Raw genomic sequence first — 22352 nt, 5'->3', positions numbered from 1 at the left:
CAATCGCACCCAGCTCAGGTGCACGTCTCAGACACTCTTTATTAAAGGCATTAACAATAAGATACAGCACAGAATACTGAGCCCTCCTTTTCAGATGCCTTGTAAAGTGAAAAATAGCATTTTACACAGCTTCGGCATTCTTAGCTATGCGCCTTGTATTCTCAAACTGTCACATAAATTAAAATATGTGATAAAAATTGTTTATGAGTGAGGACTGTGGGAATAGGTCTGGATAGGTTCATAACAGACTTTGCCTTACTTAAATTAACTGAAAAGAACAATTTATTGAGGATTTTTGTTTGCCTATGTGTCTGAAAAGACTTGCCATTGATTTACAACTTGTTTTTCTTCACCTTCATACATGGCTTTCACACAGATTCTTAAAGTAGAGATTAATCAAGATTTTTGAATTTGGGGTAGGTTAGTACAGGCTAGTCAGTGGTTTCTGAAACTGCTACTCTAGCTGTACCCAACTGTATAATTCTTAATGAATCAAAGTTAAAGTCAGTATTTGAGTTTTGAAAGTAAAAATAAGGGTGTGAACATAAAAATGTGACTTTACAAACGTCAGCTTGAGTGTATGATTGGTTTATCAGTGGAGTTGTAATTCCTCCATTTCCAGATGGTGTGTGAAAAATATCTTGATAACAATTTAGTGGAGCCCAGCTTTGTAGTGTAAGGAATAGGGTATTATAGTCCACCCACTGTGTCACTCTTTCCATTTTAGGTTTGAAAAATAATCTCTGTCTAAACATCACTTCATGCTTTCCCCACTGTGACTGTTAAGTAAATAGCCAGTGCTTTTGGGTGTATCAGATTCTGACGAGTACATGAAAATTAACCAGAGCAATTTAGTTTCTAAAGGAAAATTTGCATTCAGTAAGTCCTACAAAAAGAAATATCCTACAAGCAGTTGTGTGGCAACAAGGGTTGTAGGGATGCTGTTTTAATTGATTGTTAATTTGGCTGTCAATCCCTTAACATGCCAGAAAATAAAAAGGCTATTGTGTTTGTTCTGTGTGTTCAGGAAGGGATTTTTTTGACATGGAAAGAGAGAACACCTGTGGACATGTGTGTGTCCACTGATTAATGTCTCATTAGCAAAAGTGAGTGTTAGGGAGCTCACACTTGTCTGTTGTTTTTTAATTATGAAATCCTCCAGTGTTGTAGGAGGAGCTGAAGTGGCATGTGATCAGTTTAATTGCAAAATGATGAGGAATTTTGCTTATTTGTCTTTTAAGCACAACTTTTTCATCTATGTGTATAATTATTTTCTTCAGTTCTGCCTGTTTGGTGCAGCAGCACCTTTGTCAAGTCAGCTGACTTGACAATTGCCCTATGGGCAATGCTGTGGTGATCTGAGGCTGGCTGCAACTCTTTTGACACTGGGAGAGAAAGCTATGTCTAGTCTCCTTTCGCATCCATGAGCCACAGATTGCTTACAGCAGCTCCGTGAGCCTGAAAGTGATGTATTAAACAGCTTCTTCATCATTTGTTGTGAGGAACTGACTCTCCCTCACCCTTTTAGAAGAACTAGAAGGAATTGGGGAATATGTGCCCATCCAGGATGGGCACAGAAATCTGGAGAGGGACATTTTACAAGGGCATGTAGTGATAGAACAAGGGGAATGGCTTTAAACTGAAGGAGGATAGATTTAGATTAGACATTAGGAAGAAATTCTTTACTGTAAAGGTGGTGAGGCACTGGCAGAGGCTGCCCAGAGAAGCTGCGGCCACCCCATCCCTGGCAGTGTTCAAGACCAGATTGGATGTGGCTTTGAACAACCTGGTCTAGTGGAATGTGTGCCCATGGCAGGGAGGTTGGGACTAGATGATTTTTAAGGTCTCTTCCAACGCAAACCGTTCTATGATTCTACGTGTGCAAGACCTTGTGGATTCAAGTCTACTCTGCCACTGAAGCTGATTTTGGGACACAGCCTATCCATCTTCCACTGTATCCCGTTACTCAACGGACCCAGCTGGGCCAAGCTGCGTATGACTGAGAGCATAGTGATACAAGAGGCCAAATAGAAATTTGCCATACTAGGTAGCAGTATGTGTCCCTTCTGGGCTTTACAGACTGTTTCTTCTACTACAGCATCAAAACCTCCAGCTACTAAATGCTTTCATTATTTGCCCACCACAAAAGCAGCAGACCTTGGAGTTACATTTACTGTCATTAAGAAGTTTCTCAAAAAAGCCCACTGCCCCCTGACCCCCAAGCCCCACTTCCCCGTGAATAATTAGTGTGAAAATAAACATTAAGCAGAGTGCAGGGCTCATGCAAAGTGTGTCCCTCAGCCTCCCTGGGGAATGGATTTCTTCTCAGGAGACTGCTCCTTGCTTTTGTCACTCTTCATATTACCCTTTTTTTTTGTTCGCTTTTTTGGCATGAGGTTACTTGTCAGTTGTTCTTGAATTTTTTTTTAATATAAGGACTTGGTAGAAACAGTGTGGCTTTTAGAGTGTGTGTATAGCCTTATTTTCCTGCTTTTCCTAGGATGTATGAAGCAGTTGCACATCATTGAATTTTTTACTTGAATGAAAACTTGGCCAAATATTCTTCACAAAGCAACATGCGAAGTTCTGTACACATAGTTGACTAGGTGATAGTGCTGCAGTATTTTAGGTTAATTCTGAAGGCTTAATCTACATCAGCTACAGTAGGATAAATCCACAAACCCAGCAGTGCTTTCAGTTCAAAGTCACTGTACATCTGAGGTCACATTGTAAAAGTCACCAAACTGCAAGTGACATGAATGACTGACCTTCGTTTGCTTCCTGTAGAGTATTTGGGGACACTCAATGTTTAAGAATCACAGAAACTGTGTCTGAATTTTTCAACTGCTGTGTGTTTTCTTTTAGCTGCCATACAGATTTTACAGGATGTTTTGCAGACTCAGATTCATTGTTTTGACTTTATAGGTACTGCAGGCTGTTTCTTCTTTAGGCTGTTAAGTGTTTGTAGAAGAGATCAAAAATTGCTAGACATCTCAGGGGAAATTTATTAACTAATCTACTTTTAATGCTTTTTTAATTCAGAATGGTTGGATTTGAAGTTAGATGTTTATTTTAACAAAGATGTTCAAGCTAAACAGATAACTGTTACCTAGCATGTCCATCATAAAAGGTACTCCTGGCTCCAAAGTTCAAGAAAGGTTTTCAGGAGTCATTTTGGAAGTAAATCATACATACCAAATGAATTCTGTAAAAGGAAACTTAAGCGGCTACTGCTGAGTTTCAGAATGGATTCACTGTAATATTTGCCTGTACATCTTTTATATAGTTTGACTTATTACATATCCATTCAAACTCAACCAAAGTTAAGTTTTCATTTTCTTCAATGAAAATAAAATTTCGTTGTGTGTATTTTCAAATTCTGAAAATATTTATTTTTATTCCACTTCACACTATCTTCTTAAACATGAGAATAATTCACCTAATTAAATTGTACCCACACGTGTATACATGTATGCATATCTAATTATGAGAAATACGAAAACGGAATAGCTTTCAGTAGCAGTTAAAAATAATAATGTACGTTCTTCCGTGTACAAATGTATCCTAGATGGTGCCACATGTGCTCAGGCAGCAAGAACAACCAGCCCTATTCTAGGGCATACAGAGAAACTAAAGCGAAAACTTGCAGATCTTGGGTAAGCATCTTTTTATTTAAAATGCTTCTTTTTTTTTCATTAAAAGGGTTGCAAGTAAAATTTCAAAGAAGTTTCCTGATGTTCTCTAATGTTGTAGGGCTCCCTTGAGAAGGAGTTCAAACAAGGGCAAGAAGCGGAAAGAGAAAGAAGCTATTAGGGTGACCTACTGCAGTAGGTATGGGTAAAACACTGAGGATGCATGAAATGATATGCCAGTAACACTGAAAAAAACTAATCACCCTAGCAGATGGGAACATTAACAGTCCCACTGACTTCATATAAATAAGTGTTAAGCTTTGTGATAACCTTCTGAGCTTACAAACCCATATTTCTTAACTAACAAAAGGCTAACATACAATCTAAAAATACTTGGAGGATTATAATATCGTGGCGTCACTACTGCTGTTGCATTCGCTAATGGGATTTTCAGAAATGGGTTATCGGAGCTGGCCCACAAGATGCACAAACATTCAGTTAATACCCATGAACCAGAAATGTTGACACAAATCCACATATTTTTTTTAAAAGCCCCCAGAGCAAGGTTGGGCAGCAGCTGTTCACTGCAGCTTCACAGCACCCACATCAGGCATGCTTTCAGGAGGGCTTGGTTCTGAAAGTGAACATCATGAATTGAAAATAGGAAAAAACACTGAATGCATTTGTCACATCACCAACTCTCAGGGAAGGAATTTTTAATACCTTGTGAAATCTGATGAGACCACATCACCAGCATCTGGACTCTGAATAAATGAATGTTCAAAATGGCAGGAAGCAATCTTCTCTGCAAATGCTGATGTAAATTTTTACTGTCCTCACATACTGGTGAATTTAACAAGATCATAACTACAGGGGTGATAGCTGGTTCCAGGTATGAAATACAAGTTAATATCAGGATCATTAACTTAATACATTCCGAAAGTGCAGAAAGAACAGAGCAACTCAGAAACAATCTGCACATAAAACAATGCAAAATAAAACTTAGTGATAAAAGACCTATCAGAACAAAGCAAACTTTGAATGCTACTCAGAAAGCATTGTGGTAGAGAGCCAGTATGTAGCAATTTGTAGAGTTTTGCTGACAGTCTTAATATATGGAGACGCAGTGACAAGTACATTGTGTAGCTCCGGAAAATCAGAAAAGCAAAGAAGCCTTAGACTTCTGACTTAATCCCTCAGGCACACTACTGAAGTGCCATGTTCTGTCTCAGCATACATCTATACATTTGTATCCTGCAAATATCTGGCAGGATCTTCAGTGATCTTAGTCAGCAGTCATTGCCTCTGTGCTAGTGTCAGAAAACCTGTTCCACTTGGTTCCACTGGTGTGTCTGCTTGCAGTGTGACCTGGAGTTAGTGATGTTCTCTGCTGGATGTCCCTAGTGACAGGGAGAGATTTGTTAAAGCAAACTTTCCCGCCCTGTGTAGCTGTAAGGCAGCTAGTGCCCTTAGCAGAGTATTACATATCATATAGCAATTAAATACCAAGCTACAGGGTGGGGAAAATGAATGTATACTTGTTTGTATACTTGAACTTAATTATATTCCTTGTAGCAATATAGTGTGTTATAGACATTTTTGAGACTGCATAGGTATATTACTTAGAGAAAGCAGATCTCAGTGTAGAGGTCAATTGCTTAGTAGACCATTTAATAAACCAGTAATTTACATTGTTTGTTAATATTTCTGGATTTGGATACAGTTACTAAAAGCGAACTTTAATACTGTTTTCAAAGTCAAAATTCATAAGCATTTGTAATTCTCACTGTGCCTCTGTAAACTGGAATGTTATTATTTCAGTACAGCTTTTTAAACACCCGTTGTCACTTCCTTTGTTAGTAACTCCACAGAATTTACCTCAGAAGAAACATGAGGATGTTTTCTTTACAGTCCAGTGCTGTACGAGCTCTTTGAAACAAGGATGGTGATGATCAAAAGACAGCATCCTGTTATAATTATGTCCATTACAGTGACTGATTAAGGTAGAATTAATCACGCTGTCAGATGGATGTTGCATGTATTATTTTGCCATTGCCAAAAAGCAGCACTCATGATCTGTGAATAAAATCCTCAGTTACTTCCTCAGACTACCACTAATGTTGCATATATAGAAAATTCCCCATTTAAGTAAGAAACATATATTCCCCTGCCTGAAGCTAGGTGATTTGAGCAACATCGTTTGTTTTTTCTTTCTACTTTTAAGCAAGATTAGAGGATGAGGAAGGAGTATGGGACTGGGTCAGATAGATACATCTACCTTTCCTTATGTAGCTAAAAGGGAGGAAGGATTCTTCTGCTTCCATGGGTGAGGGCCCTTTGACAACCTCAGTTTCATCCATACAAAAAAAGAGGCTTCACAGTATAAAGAGGTCTAGTAATAGTGATAATAATGATTTAGAAGCTTCCAGAAGGTAGAAGTTGAGGGGAGATTTACATACGTGCAGTTTACTGGTATCTGATAAGAGCAGAAGTACAATGAAGTACAATGCTCTGAAACAGTAATAGATACGTTAATATAAATAAAAGGAGAATATGACATATGCAAAAGTTCTTTGAGGCACACACTTTGCATAGGTATTTTTAATTTACATACTGTACTGTTGGCATATATGTAGTGAATAATTTAGGCATTTATTTTATTTTATAACTTTCTTTTGCCTTGATCACATTATCCACTGCAGTCCTTGTTACTGCAGAGGAACTGATAATATGACAAAAGTGTTTCTTTCAATTTTTTCTGTATTTTTTTTAATATTTAATAACTTTAAATTCAAGATAATAGTACTTTTATCAGTATTTAGCTGTTGTAACAAAGGCACATCTCTACAGATGGATACAGAAGCACCTGATTCATTCTGCCTGTGCTCAAAATCCAAGCCAGACATTTTCTGGGAGCCAGAGCCCACTTGGGTCAGTACTGAGTCTAATCTAATTATGCTGAGTTACCACTGGGGCTCAGAAAAGTACCAACATAACATGCGGCTTCTTGAGTGGAGCTGGTTCACATCTGAACAGTGGGAGTACAGGTATTTTCAGCTGGTGTCGGTCTCCATTTGCTGTGTGCATGTTGTCTAAGAGAGCTTAAGTTAAGATTTAAGGCATGCCCCCTCCAGCCATGTGCCACTCAGTTCTTTAGTCATGGTTACAAGGAATGTCACCCTCTTCACAATTAACTGCTTTTAGCATTTTGTTTTATTTTATTTTATAATCTAACACATATTCCTGCTCTTTTCTCTCAAACAGGACCATCAGAGAGATGCTGCAGAAATCAGCAAACGCTAGATCTGTAGCAGATCGATCCTCCTCTCTCCCACACTGTGTACCATTCACATGGTATGGAGAGAGTGGCAAGGGATCCCATTCTTCTAGCAACCTGCCATCATCTGCCAGCTCAACTGAACCTTCTTCTGAAAATATAAGTCCAGCTAAAAAAGGGTCAAAGGTAGAAAATAAAAACTACCTTATTCCCACTGTGTTGAGTGGCATAATTGGCTTCATGTTCCTGGAAAAAAGAACAAGCCAATATGTGATGACTACAATAAACAGAGCATGGTGTTCATTGTACGGTAAAAGCGCATCCAAACAGAACATCTCTGTCGTTGTACCATTCGCCATTCTACCTTTTTACTCTGTCTTAATGTACATTAATTCAGTAAACTAACTGTGGTGTGCTGCACCGTAACGAAAGCAAGTGGTGCCAGTGGAAATTAGCATTTGGATCCACTGAACAAATGCTAGATTTGTGTATTCAGCTATGGGTATTTTCTGCATTCTTCAGGACTGATTGTGGGAGTACCTACCCATGTTCAGATGAGATGTTTGCAAGTGAAGAAATGCTCTATGCCGTCAGTCATCTGCCTTTTTTCCCCCAGTAATGAAATCTGTTTGTCATGCATGCTGGATGTTGGATTTAATTCTCTATATGAAGATGCTTGAACTGTAAACATGAACTATTGCAATTTAATACATCTGTGTGATTCCTTTCTATGTGCATGAAAATTTCAGCATGATAACTCTTTAAATAACCCTTAGTTCTAGTAATATACTTAGTTTTTTCATGTTTATTTTCACTTCTGGAAAATACTTCTCTGCCTTTATCTTCTTATAACTTGCAGGATTTGACTTTTTATATTGGTCTGGTAAAAAGAAACAGATACGGTTCTCAACTTTATGTAGAGGAATGAGTCAGAAAACTAATTTTTCTGTCTTCTGCCAATACATGCGTGTACATCATAGTAATTTGCACAGGCATTTCTTACTCTTATGATACTAGAAGTTGTTGATTCGTTAACTTCTGCTGTCCACCAAGGTGCACAAGGTGATAGCTGTGCTTACGTTATCTGATGAGGAGAGCAACACAGGGCTGACCAGTCCAAGTCAGACTGATAGAGAAGTTTAAGGAGAAACTAATCAGTTACCCATTTTCTTTTGAAAAAGGAAGATGAGGATTAGACATATAAATACTATTTGTGCCTTTAAACAAGCGTTGTATAAAAGTAACTTTCAAATTTCACCAATTTTACAGTTAGTATTAGGTTGGGGGATCTTGGGGGGATTGTCCTGCTATCATAATCATTAGCAGGCCTTGGCTGTCCTGTGTTTTTCCTATAGAAAATTACATTTTAAAGACTTAAATTCATTGTAAAGCTGAAGCTTGCACAAAATAGAGGTGAAAGAAAAACTGAAGTACTTAGAAAAAGATGTTCTTCACACAACAGGAGGTAGAGCTGTTGAACTCCTGGCCTAAGAACACTGTGGGGGCTAAAAAAAAGTTTGCATATTAAGGAAGCTGCTCTGATTTTCTTCTCCTCTATAAAGAGTTCAGAAAAACAGAACAGGAATTCTCAATGTAGGTGTGAGAAAACTGATTACAAAAACATTTTGATGTTTTCTGTAAAGTTTGCAGGCTCTTAAATTAACAGTTCCTATACTGCTATTCAGATTTTTAAAGCACAGCATGGTACCAGTATTTGGTTGGATTTCCATCAACATTACGAGGACCAGCACTAGATATTTTTCAAAGACTTCTGGTTTTCAGGAAATATCTTTGGGGGGGGGGGGTAGAAGATAACATTTTTAGTGTTGTTTTTGATTTTGATGTTTGGATCCTTTTTTTGTTGAAATTGAGTGTCAAAGGTGAATTGAATTTTATATTCATTTAGCTATTAGATTAGAGCAGACATTAGAGGTCTCTCTATCATAAAGCGTGTATTCAAGTTAAAAGGAATATCATGGTGTCCTTATTTTTTTTAAATACAGAGATTTGGGGTTCTTTATGGTTCTCACTCTAATACGAAATACTTGTTAATTTTTGTCTTCTTCTGATGGTAATTTTGCTGCATTCCTGGAAAATACATACATTCTTTTGCTGTTCTTTGCTGTAAGGTGTGATGTTTGTTTTATGGTTGTTAGTTCAGTAAATAACACTCGATGTCCAAAGATCTCTTATACTTTCAATTTCAGTTTTTTCTAAAGGAATAGGCAAAGAGGGACGTTCCTTTCACTTTTCTGGGTGATTATTTGGACTCAGAAATGGATTCACAGGATATTCTCTTTGTTCTCTCAATAGCAGTTTTCACTTCTCTCCGCTAATTAATCCTCTGTCCTATTCTGTGTGCTACTGCCTGTGCTACACTTGTCCTAAATATTTGGAGGACAGTAAAATGCTAGTGATTAACCCGCGGAAGCAGTAATTCAGTTCCAGGATGAGAGCCAGCATCTTAAGAGGGAGTCTGGAAATTGCTTTCAGACTCCTTTGCTATTCATTTACTCATTAAGCTGGCAAAGGTGTCTCTTGAAGTACACAGTGGTAAAAATACAGTGTATTCTATAAATATTAACAATACTAAAGATTAGGCTTCCTCATGTGTATTATAACAGGTCTGGTAAATGAAATCACTCCTGAACTATGCCAACCTGGAAGACAGAAAGCAAATTTCTCTTTTAGATATGCATATGAGATCGTTCATTCATTCAAACTCATTCATGTTTTTCTCCACAGAATTTCACGTTCAATGATGACTTCAGTCCCAGCAGCACAAGTTCAGCCGATTTGAGTGGTTTAGGAGCTGAACCTAAACCCCCAGGTTTCTCACACTCCTTAGCACTGTCATCAGATGAGGTATGCTAATGAAATTAAGGTATGAAACAGTTGTTTCCTTTCCATTAGCATTTTGCTTCCTAATTACTCAAATAATAAATTAATATTTTCTAGGCAATAGAATGGGAGAAGAAAATTAATGTTGGTTTCTAGATTATTATTTTTCTTGTTTGTATAATTATGATTTGAAATAAAGGTCCTATGGTATTACTGTGGGAAAGTAGAATGCTGTTTGTTTCCTAAGAGATGCTATATCCTCACACATTTCAGTACATTTTCCCTACATTCAAAGTATGTACATATGGACCCATAGATAGATATAAATGTACACTAAACTAGATATAGTTGAGACAGTTTTGAGATAATAAACATACAGTATAGGTTGGTAAATATAGTTGAGATGTCAGGCACTTTCACCTAGGCTAGTTTTTACCCTGATACATTAAAATAACATGTGTGTTACTGTACCTGAATGTATGTACATTGGTTAGAATGTATATGTGTTAATCCACTTTGCATTCTTCGTGCTTGCTTTGCACAGTGGATTTGAATTCAGTTACTTCAAACCAGAGTTTTTTCGAACAATGCTAATGTGAAAAAGCATTCCTAACCCTGGAAATTGGTGACATAATTGAGCTGAATATAATATATTGAAAATATTTTTCTTAAGATACTAGTTTTGTAGCTCGGTTGGTGGTGAAGTTGCACAATTTGACAGTAGCTGACATCCTTTGGACTCAGGAATCCTGTGTCTTTCTCCTTTTACTCCTTTAGAACTTCACATTTTCCTGTGAGGTTGCAGCCAGGGTTTTTTACTAGACAGGAGGAACTTGAAGTACATATGTCTCTTTTTTGTATGATAGATAGGTTTGTTCTATTACTGCCTACATGTTTTGCATGGGCTTAAAGAATGAGAGCTGCTCCATGCAACCCCATTTGACAAAGTGCAAGTCTATAAACCCAACCATTCTTCAGAGGTTACTTCCTGCAGGTAATAAAGGGGAAAAATTTATAACAATCATAGGAGAATGTAGACACTCCTATATAGAGTGAATTCTATGAATTCTGTGTTCTATGAATTGCTGAAAACTACACAGTTGTCTTTTAAACTTTATTTAGTGTTAATACTGTCTCAATAGTACATTTCATTCTCTTACCATGTTTCATTCTCCTTATATTAAGTATTTTAATGTGACAGTGATCTGCTCCCAGTGGTATTGAACTAAAAGCTTGAAAATGCTTTCATTTTGCTTGTTCAGCTCTCTATCACTTCTAAAATACTGAGCCTGAACAGGTCTATAGAAATGAATGTGCTTTCCCCATCCTATGCTGTGCCAAATTGCAGCGTCTGAATCAGGCAGCATGTTCAGCAAGAGCTGCAGTGGGAGCTTCCACAACCACTCTGGCAGGGGATTAGGCCAGCATTGCCCCTCAGCCTTTCCTAGCTTATTGCTGCAAGCACTCCTTCACTCAGGCTTCTCTGGCAGACCATAATTATTTGAAGGAGATGGAAAAAAAAAATTAAAGGGTTTTTCTCCTCTAATTAAGGAGCTTTTGCTCTTGGAATTGGAGCCATCAGGAAGATTCCCACTTGTTCTAGGGCATCAAGAGTAGAAAGTCTAAAGGGGTTTCACTGACACAGTCTCAGGTTTAGCTGCCAAATCATTTGTGCTGAGCTTTCAACATAACCTCTCTGCTTCCAGAAGTAATTTTTTTTAAAGAAATCTCTTTGGTTTTGAGTAGCCATATCTGTTTGCAAATCTTGGTGCTGCCCTTGCCTGAACTTTTACATGCTGTTACACGTTCTGTATTTTGTTTCTATAATGCTTTTCTTTCCCATTTCTTTGTTGCTCCCTCACTCAGAGCCTGGATATGATTGATGATGAGGTGAGATACTAGTGTGCTGTTGTGGTGAATCGTGTGACCATCGCGTGCCAATATACCACATCATTTGCAGATTCACATTCCTTGTTTTATGGTGTTGTGTGGCAAACCCCCTTGTTCAAGCAGAACATGCAGATGTCACTGGCTCCTCTCTGCTTGTCTTGAGTTCCCCTCTCCTTTCTGCTAGGAGGTTTCAAGGCCATAGCAAATTGCAGATTTTGCAGTTATGTTGGAAGGGGGAGGAGGATTTGTGTCAGAGCAAATCCACCAGGCCAAGCATCAGCTGCACTGAGCTCCTGCTGGCAAGAAGAGAAGGAAAAGATAGTGCTTGAACCATCTTTTCCCCAGCCCTGAGAACTGGACAGCCAGGAGCTGACAGAGCTCCCAGCATCGTCTAATCCAGTGTAAAAGCTGCTCTAGCTGCTGCAGCCCATAACAGCTGCTTTCTGACCATAGCTGGGACACAGTAGCTTTTGTTTCAGATCTCACTGACATACCTCTGGGTGAAATAGAGTGGCAGGTCAGGAACGTGGGGCTGCCCCAGCAGCTGATGCCGCACCTGCCCCTGTTGGTGCTGTGTTCATGCTCTCCTCTGCAGCAGCAGTGGCACAACATGATGAGAGCAAGGCCAGGGCTGTGGAATTGCTTTGTGTTCCTTACCACTCCTCTGTGTCATCTCATAGTCTTCCATAGATAGTATCAGTCTCACTGGCTGTTTGATGTCATCACTTTGAACTGTAGAGTGGGTTTCTGAGGTTCCCCATCCCTGAATTTCTTGCTTTATAGCTTAAAAACATCATAAAGGTCTGTGAATGAGCCCAGGAAGTGGAATGCAGAAATCAGTGCATCCTTTAGAAATGTTCTAATTTGAAGGATAAAAATCTCGTGAGGGCATGGAAGCATACCTGTTTTGAACTGTGCCACCTGGCCATTTCAGTTCCTGTTTGGGTTAAAAAGAATGCCAGTTCCTTTATCTTCTTCTATTTATAGATAGAAGACTTTTTGGGTACATTATACCAATTCTTAGATGGCTGGTTAGATACAGATGTGATAAAAGCAGTGTGAAATAGTTACTAGTGTGGCTTAAAGATAGCGCAGATACCTCTGCTGCAATGCTGGCAGTTTGTACACAGAAATGTTGTTACTCATCGTGTTACCTTTTAATAATAATGCAGCATGTTTTTGTCACAGATCCTTGACGATGGCCAGTCTCCTAAGCACAGTCAGTATCAGAGTCGTGCTGTTCAGGAGTGGAGCGTGCAGCAGGTGTCCCACTGGTTAATGAGCCTGAACCTTGAGCAGCATGTTTCAGAATTCAGTGCCCAAAACATTAACGGGGAGCATCTTCTTCAGCTGGATGGGAGTAAGCTCAAGGTAATTGACTGACTGGACTTCAAGACAAACTGTAGTATTTGTTGTCCCTACAGTTTATCTTACAGAGAGTAACTATTCAGCCAGAAAGCAGTGAATCCCTTTGTGTGGAGTGCTGTGAGACAACTGATAGACTAGAATAATAAACACAGAGCATAAAGCCAAGCAACACTTTAAGAAATTCCTATATGGATTCAGAAGCTTCAGGAGTAGAGGGCATTTGTTTTGTCAAAACTCTGGGTGTATATAAAGTACCTATATTTGCATGTGTAGAATTGGTACTTGCATGCATGTATTTCTCTTCCAGCTGTTTTGTAAAGAGGTGATTCAGAGAAGATAGTATATGGGCATACATCAGAAGTAGCAACTGCAGAGTGGATTAGTGGGAGACTGGAGGTATAAGCTAACACCTATTGTACTATGTTAGAATTAAAACCAGTTTTGTTTCATGTAGTGAAAATATGAGCCTACTTTTGTCAAAAATAAATACAGGAAGGAGTTGTGGGAAGCTCATCAGATCTGAAGGTCCAGGTTTAGTGTTTCCTTTCAGAATTTTTTTGCTGGCATTTCACTAACTAGGGGGTTTCAGAAGAGAACAAGTAAAATTTTGACTAAGGCATAGCAGTGAGAATTGGGAAATCTTGTTCTGTGTAGGCTTAGATGACCTGAGGCAGATAGTTTAACCTTTATTTGCCTCATTTGATCAATAAAATTTGTGGTGGCAGTGAGGTAGGATTCTTTAATATTGTAGAAGTGAAAGGCGTGGAAAGCAGTACAGAAGTGTCTTACACATCAGTAGTGTACCCGAGTCTGTCTCAAATTTGCTTAGTTGTTACAGTCTTCTACCTAAGAAAGGTTATTCTTAGAATATGGAAAAAATGCGATAGATTAATCCATATTAAATTATTTGTCTTTGTTGATTTTATTTTGGCCACTTCAGGCTCTTGGTATGACATCTTCCCAGGATAGAGCAATCGTTAAGAAAAAGCTGAAGGAAATGAAAGCATCCTTGGAAAAAGCTCGCAAAGCTCAAGAGAAAATGGAAAAGCAAAGGGAAAAGCTTCGGAAGAAGGAACAAGAGCAACTGCAGAGGAAATCGAAGAAAACAGATAAGACTTCATCAGATGCAACAGAGGGCACTAATGAGCAGTGATAAGCAGAAGTGCTGCTGTGTTAGGAAAGTGGAGGCACTTCAAGGGAAGAGAAACTCACATCCACGCTGGTGCCCCTTCTGCTTTCTTGTATTCATTACCGAACAGTGTGTACAGAGAAACACGGCTATACATAGAATGACTTGGGAAATTTATATTGTGTAGTTTTATTTTCCTGCATATCCAGTTCACACTCACTGCTGTTGCCATGTGAAACGACCCCAGCCCCTCGGTTTGTTCTGTTGTTGTTCACAGCTAACAGATTTCATATTTGTGTGGCGGTGTTCCCTTCCAAACTACTCTTCTCTATTGAGCTCTATGTGTTTGGTCACTTCAGTAACCAGCATGATGCCGAGGAGCATGGTCCACTGCTTCACCTCTTCTGAATAGGATGGCCAGTCAAAATGATTGGTGAACGTTGCTTCAGCTGGGTAAAAGGAGTTGTGCTCTGTTTGATAAGAGTTGATTTAACTTTCTAACTGGAAGTTCAGCTTCTTTACAGTGGTTGGATACTCAGTTCCGTCTACTGGAGTAAGTTCCGTCTTGTGTCAGTACCTTGAAGTGACACTGCTCTGGAAACACAACTGTTCAGTAACTTCTTATACACTGGAGATAAAGACAGGAGAGTCAATATTCCCCCTGGTTAAAAGACAGGAGGTGAAACTCTTTCTGTTAACTGTACTATAGTTAATCCAGGAAGGAGGCAAAGCCTTAAATGATTATGTGGGTTTACACAGAAATCTGAGGATAACATTTATCCTTTAGATATCTGAGCAAGGATGAATTTCTAACTAGAGCACAGCTCATATATCTCTATAAATTTCATTGTGCTCCCAGTGTGTAGGCAACTTTCTTATAGCACACTCCGCTTTCTTTTTCATGTGTTTTGAATGGGAAACTGGGCTTACTTTGTTTCAGGTTTGTCTTTTTCCAGAAAAAAACACCACGTGTTCAGATTCATTCTCCAACAAGTATTGGGAGAATAAGCTTTGTGCTGTGCTGTTATGAAGCTGTTGTTGGAAATTATTATCAAACAAGTCTGCTGAAGATACTCAGTTTTTACAGAAGTGCACTTTAAGAAGAGGAAGATGAGGGATTCTGGTTAAAATTAAATGTAGTACATTGATGTTAAGATCAATGCTGCCATGGAGGTGATGGTTACTAAATCCAAAGCCTGCCATATATTACTGGTTTGATTGATGTGTTTAAAGAATATCCCCACCAAAACATGAATTTATGGGCATAGGCTGTAGAATGTTTTGATGGCTTAGCAGTGGTCATAGTACATCTTTCAGTTTCCTGTTTTCCTGGTATACGAGGACAGTGGCAAAGCCTGCTGTGTAGTTCTGGCTATGACAGAAGCAGTGTATAGCTGACACTTCATGGAGTTACTGCCTCTTAAGAGCAGTATTAAAATGCTCAATATTTCTTCAGAAGAATAGACAGACAACAGGCAAATATCCACAGCGAGAAGCTAGAGGTATTATGTTACTGCTTTATAGTGGAAGCTAACTATGTCACAGCATTTACAGTTGGGAATACAGTCACCTCCCTTTCACGCATCCTGGATGCTGCAGTCTTCACCTAGTCCAGCCAGCCCTTAAATTGTTTAAGATATTGATGCAAAGTTAGAATCTTGAACTTAAAATTTTGTCTGCCAGCCTAAAAACTGCAAATACTGAATTCTTTTGAAGAAAATGTTTGGTTTAGTTTGGCTTGGCTTCTCTTCTGTTCTGTACTTTAAGGCATTCAGATTTGTGACTGTAAAGTTCTCTGAAGGTCAGATTTGAAACAGCTGGGGCGCAATGTTTATAGTTAAGTTTCTTTTGAGCCTAATAATTTCTTTGATGTGTAAAATGGTCTGTAAAATGAGAGTCTAATTCATTCAAAATTAATACACAACAGATCTACTTAACATTAGCTTCATTTTTCCTTCCAAATCAAATTTCTGCAAGTTTCTGATGTATATTTTATTCAGATCTAAAAATTAAACTGACAGAAAAGATAATGTCCTGATATTTCTGAGGTTTATGATGTATTTCTTGAGATGAGATAGACCACCAGCAAAAAAGTATACCTTCTAACAAGAATTCCACATTGCAATGAATCTCTCTGTACTCTATAGGAGATAAATTGTACAACTATTTAATAGCCTGGTAAAACTAGCATTCTGTTATTTTAGTAGGTTATCAATTTATATTTGAGTAAGAGAAGTTATCTGGAAGAAACTGGAAATCTAATATTTTAAGTACAATGTTGATAAATCCATTCAATGGTGATTTTCTTTTTAAATTATGTTTACATTGTTGTAATGTTTAAGTGCTTGTATATAGTATCTAAGGTGGTGACCCTGTTTTATGTTCTTTGTTTTCTTAGAAACCTGAGCAGACTGCTTGGCATTATACATTCAGTTTTCATTCTTGCTGCTTAGAACAGGACCTTGTTAATCTCTTTGTAAATCATGTTCTTGCTCTACAGAATAAGTAATTCTACTTAAGTCCTTTATGTATCCAGGGGGTTTTAATTGCTTTGTGATAATGTTATTTGGTTATTTCATACAAAAATAAAACAACCAACCAAACAACAAAAACCTAACCAAAAAAAAAAAAAAACCAACTTAAAAAAACCCCCACAAACCTAGTGGCTTAAATTTAATATAAAACCATAAAATGCATTTAGACCAGCACATAAACTAAGCAAGCCAAGCAGTGTCAGGAGTTTTGCTCTTCTTTCTGTGATAAAAGAGATTTATGTGGTTTCTTTTATTAAGTATGGTAACTCGTTGGGATGTGCAGAAGTGTCACTGGGTAACATATGCAAAGCTCAGTTTGAAACTTTTGTTACTGTTCTATAGGACCTTTAAAGTTGTGTTGCATTTTTCCCCTTTGTATTGTGTAATGACATATATGAAACAAAATATAGGGATGCCTCATCATTCTTTTGGTAAACCATTGTTAAGTCAGACTAATGCGGGGTTTTGATGTAATATGAAGAAACAAATATTCTGTACTAAATGACTGGAAGGACTTTCTCTTTTGGCTCACCTGCAGATATAACTGTTGCCTACTTTTGTTTATTTATTTGTGAAGCTAAAGCAATTTTGAGTATGCTGGCTTGCCTGGCCATCTTTAAGCTGCTGTGCAGGCACTGTGGTGTTTCTGCATGTGTCTGTGTCATCTTTTACACCCAGCTGAGCACGGGAAATTAACACCACCCTGGTTACAGTGGCAGGCCAGTTCTGTAAGCTCTCCTTCTGCCCATTGCTGCGGTGTTGCCAGGTTGTGAATATATTGAGCTTCTGAAAGGGTAAAGAAAGAAGAGTTAGCAGAAATGGAACTCAGAAAAATAGCAAATAGAAGATACAACACTGCAGGTTACTTTAGACCTAAAAATCCTAGTGTTTATACTGACATCATGGCGAGAGTGGTGGCTGCTTGCTCTGTCCAAGTCAGCTAGACATACTGACATCAGTCGCTTCCAGCTCATATTTTCCCATACACTGGGGTGCTGCACCTATGCGACTTTGTGTTAAAACTCCCAATTCGGTTTCAGTCAGCTGAAGCAGATCAGAACCAGGGTGTGAGGAAGGGGCTGAACCTGTTCACTGCAGTGCACAGAGTATTGCCCACTGTTGCAAAGGCATCTACTGTGCTATGACTGTGGTCTGCTGCAGGGATACCACAAGAATCAAGCTGTTACTGGAAGCTTTTCTGAAGCTTGCCAGTCCTCGACTTTCATTGACATTCAGAGGTGCTCAACACTGAGCATTGGGTTCCTCATACTTCATTGCTTCCATAGAAGCCTCGTCCTCCTGAGCTGCTCCACTGTCACCTCCTGGCTCACATGCTAGCAAGTAAGAGATGAAAAATGTGTGATTTCTGACAATGAATTGTGTTCCACTTTTAAATCAGAGAAAGAAATGTCACTTTTGTTAATAGTGCAGAATCCAGTTCTGCAGTAGGAAGGAGGAGGATTATAATTTAATTGGGTACAGCCAACAAGTACCATTCCAGGTACCAACAGTGAAATTCAAAAGGAAAGGGTTGCACACCTACAGCTGTAGTTCTTTACAGCATTTCCATTGCACTCTGTACTGTATGTCAGTGCTGAAATTTAGGGGAAGTTTGCAAGAATTAACTCTTTTGTTGATTTCTTAGCTGTGTGTTTACAGAGATAAAACACTGTCGAGGCAAAAGTAAAACCTGATCTTTCTCTCTTCAGGTGTGGCCTTGTCCCCTGCAGTATCATCAAATTAAATAAATGATAAGAGGGGCTGGAAGCTTTTACTAGCACTTCCCTCATTCTGTGCTCTCCCTCACTTGAAAACTTCAGGAAAGCTATGTCATGGTCCAAAACACTGAAAAAACAGACGTTTGAAAAAGCAGCACGTATTTAATTAAGTTGTCAGTCTTTAACAGTCAAAATGGGCACAGTGCACAGCGCAGTTGGATGGTGTTGGCTTAGTTTTATTAAATTAGTAATTGAAAATAATGAACTCAGGCCTTCTAGAAATCTTTAAGTGATTTGTGGCTTGATTCCCTCTTTAAATAACTACGTATGATTTTGTGTGTGTCCACACAAAGGCACGTACGTAGATACTGACACAGGTTCCCACTGCACTAGTAGCAGTTAGCGCATGGACAGCTGTGTGTCATGGGGGACATAGGTCTGTGCAGGACAAGGTAGGCCCTGGGACCATCTGCAAGCTTGGAAGAGCAAAGTGCAACCCTTCAGTCTCACGATTTTTCTCACCCCTGTCTGTGCTGGCAGCTTTGCTCACTTGTGGGGTTTTATATTTTGCATATCAGAGGATTTTAAAGGTTTGCTAAGAGCACACACAGGATGGTCCTCTGCAGGTCCTTTTGTGTGCTGGCTTTGGGGGTGGGAGGTTGGCAGGACTGATTCATTGGAGTGTCAGTATTCTAGGAAGGAAACCCTTTTTAATATTTGAAGCCCTAACTTTGATTTCTGTTGGAGCTCTTTCAGCAGCTCATTTTTGAACAGGATTGTGAGTGACACCTGAGGTGACTTACATGTTCACCACAATGGAGTGTGGGTCATATGCACAGCACACAGGCCCTCTTGTTAACCTCCTGTATGGATCTTGCTGCACTTTTTCCACCTGTAAAACTGATTTTTCAGAGCTGTGACATCTTCGGCATGACATTGAGCCCTCCAGTCAGTCCCGCATTATAAAATGAGTTTTCTGTTACTAACCAGCAGTACCAACTGGTAATTTTGAGGTCGGCATGAAGTGATGGGTTAAAAAATGCACAGCTTGCTGCAAGGCTTGGCAGTGGTGCCTTGAGCTGCCTGCTTCTTTGGGAAGTTTGGACTATGTTACAAACAAGCCATGGGGTCTGCTGAGTTAGGTTGCTTCTTACAGAGTGGGGTGAGGAGGGCTTACAGCTCCTGAGGTTGGGTCCAACCCACATAACCCAGGACCCTCAGCCTCTTGCCAGGTTTTCAGTGGGACCTTTGTCACCGACACCAGTGGAGCAGGTTCAGAAGCACCTGAAGGAAGGGAGATCCCAGAGTACCAGACATAAGGAGCCACCAGCCCATTTGGAAGTGGTGCGTGCACGGTGAACAAACTCTTCTGACTATACTTTCCCATACACACTTTCCATCTGAACAACTGCTTTCCTATTTTCCAGTCACGTTGTGATGGTAACTCACTGGTCACTGACAAGTGTTAGACACACTGCTAGGAGACCAGGCAGCTAAAAGACTCACATGCACTGTGCTCACTGTAAAAACTGGCTTCTTATATTGTTTCTTTTTACATGGTTGAAGAAGTGGTTACACTTCAGACCTTTTCCTTTTTCATTTGTCTTTTTAAAGAGGTCAGGTGTATAGAGGTGCATGTTACCCTGAACTTTTTCTTTGTACATCTTGGTGTCTGGTCATCTGCATGGAAGACACAGTAGTGCCATGTCTGAGCTTGTTCTCTTGTGCTTGGTTGATATGAACTTCTCTAGATTGTTGCGTTTTCCCCAAAATAACTTTGGTTAATATTTAGTTATTGGGACACATCAAAGCAAACCATCATGGTGGCCCTTTGTTTTCTTACAGTTTAAATACAAACAACAAAGCCTTGTGGTTTCAAGTTAATTTGTTAGTGTAAATAAATTTCTTGCCAATGAGTGGTGTTGTTAGACAACGAATGCAATAAAATGAGAAATCCGGAATCTTTATTAGAATTTGTATTGAGTCCTCACTTTCCTGCCCCTGGTCATGCCAGGAGAAATAATACTGGTGAGCACAACTGGACAGCTGTTGCTGCATGGGTTATATGGGGGGGTGAAGAGGGGTATGGACCTTGCCCTTGTTCTTTCCTTCCTTCTGCTCAGTGCCGAAGATTAGTTTAATCCCAGCTCTTGGCTAAATTGGCACCATTCACAGGCCTCTAAATGGGTCTCATTTACAATCTGTAATTATGTAAAAAGTAGTAAAAAAGAAAATAAATACAGTAGGGAAAGGGAATGGCCTTCTCTCTTCCTCTGCAGATGAAAAGTAGCGTGCAGTAAAAACAGGCTGCCTTCACAGAGATGATGGTCCATGTTTGTCTGTTCAAAAAACCTGGATTAGTTACGGTATATAAAAACATTTTACAGTTTTACACTTAAATGTAGGTTAGGTATAATGGCCATTTTATATGTTCAAAGAACAGCAGTTCTTCTGCTAAGCATGTTTAATATGTCTTTGTTTATTTGATTTTATTAAAGCATTAAATTGGAGAAAGCAGAGGGCACAGACTGTCCAATTTGTGTAGTCATTTCAGTGGATTTGCATCTGGCAGAATCTAGGCCAAATACTCTGCACTTAATCTCTCTAACCCAGTCTGTGTTTCTCAGCAGCCAAGTCATAAAGCTTACATTCTGCTAATATGGGTACCACCTTAATTATTATCTTAATTAAAATAGGTATGTTAAGAGGCTGTAAGTCTACGACTGACTTGTAAAATGTGTCTGCTCAGCAGCTTCCTAAGCCTAGAGCCATCTATACATATGTCCCCGTTGTTTGTGCAAAGCGGCCTCAGATTCCTGCAGTTTGGTGTCTGAAATGCCCAGAATTGCTCCAGGCTCTACAGTCTGTAAAAGATGATGGGTTATGCTTTCCTCCAGGCTACAAACCCAGATTTGCCCTGTGCAGGTCACTTTGTCATTGTGAGGCCAGGCTTGAGGCACATCTTCCTCCATTGCTGTTTCCGCACTGAGACTGATTGATGGCGCGTTTCACCAAGTGGTGATTTCATGCTCAGGGGCAGAAGCTGTACCCAGCACTGATTTTGCTGCAGAATGCGTGCTTGCTCTCTGTGTCCTGCCCAGCACTGTCTTAATGCATGCTGGCTCAGCTTCAGCTCCCAGTTCTGCACTGCGAGGCTGGGACACCCTTAAAGGTTGGCAACAGGCTTCCAAGCTACTTACCTCAGGTTAAAATTCAAAATTTTACTATTAGCAACAATTATTACTATTAAAATTATAATTTTTAAAATACTATTAAAAATTTTGCGATTAGTAAAAATTACATTGGCAGCAGGTACTAAGTCCTACCTATGATCTCTCTCTTCTCAAAATGCTTTAGGAAAAGAAACAGCCAATCGCTTGCATATGTTTCTGTCTGCAGGCAGACTGCTGGGAAAAACTCCGATACAGGAATGGTTCAAAAAAGAGGGGAAAAATAAAAATCCAGTGATGAGTGAAAACATGACTTTCTGAAAAAAAGTAGAAGGTTGAAAGATCCAATAACATGTAGATTTGCTCATGTGAAGATGTTCGAAGCTACTGGAAAATGTGAAATTAATGTTTTGATGGGTTACTTCTACCACTGCTGAGGGAAATGCTGGTTGTTAGGTTTCTACAACCACAGAGTAAACCCAGGACCAGCGGAGTGACCAGCTGGTATTTCAGCTGTTACAGCCACTGCTGCAGAAGTCCAGTTCTTTAGAAGGTGGCACTTGATTTACTTGAGAACAAATAGTGACAACAGCCTAATGGTTATTCTGAAATGCTAGTATAGGATGGCTAATCACAAACAAGTTAATAGCCCATTCTCTCCTTATTCTGAGAGCGTCCTTCAGGGCAGCTTTTCTGCTTCGGCTCTAAGAATAAGATCTGCTCCTCGAGGCTGAACATGGATTACAAGTTCCTGTAGGAAAGCACACCACTTCTCAGGGAAGCTGAAAATGTC

At 39.3% G+C, this 22352-nt stretch overlaps 1 protein-coding gene across 4 annotated transcripts in view; it reads left to right on the top strand.

Annotated features, from left to right (window-relative positions):
* The window catches only part of PPP1R9A (protein phosphatase 1 regulatory subunit 9A), a 154632-nt gene extending 134276 nt beyond the window's left edge, over positions 1-20356 (top strand). For 3 of the 4 annotated variants that reach the window (XM_065666346.1, XM_065666344.1, XM_065666345.1), the window contains exons 14-19: positions 3569-3656; positions 3754-3831; positions 6897-7095; positions 9655-9774; positions 12829-13011; positions 13949-20356. In XM_065666346.1, coding sequence (XP_065522418.1) covers positions 3569-3656; positions 3754-3831; positions 6897-7095; positions 9655-9774; positions 12829-13011; positions 13949-14161 — 881 coding nt within the window. In that variant the 3' untranslated portion in view covers positions 14162-20356. The remainder of the gene's footprint in view (positions 1-3568; positions 3657-3753; positions 3832-6896; positions 7096-9654; positions 9775-12828; positions 13012-13948) is intronic. The other variant, XM_065666347.1, reaches the window with a different exon arrangement.
* The last annotated feature ends 1996 nt before the right edge of the window (positions 20357-22352 follow it).

Source organism: Lathamus discolor, chromosome 2 (genome assembly GCF_037157495.1).
Source record: "Lathamus discolor isolate bLatDis1 chromosome 2, bLatDis1.hap1, whole genome shotgun sequence".
In the NCBI taxonomy this organism is placed as follows: Eukaryota; Metazoa; Chordata; class Aves; order Psittaciformes; family Psittacidae; genus Lathamus; species Lathamus discolor.
The sequence above is the reverse complement of the archived record's forward strand: the minus strand, read 5'-3'. Positions and strand labels throughout refer to the sequence as shown.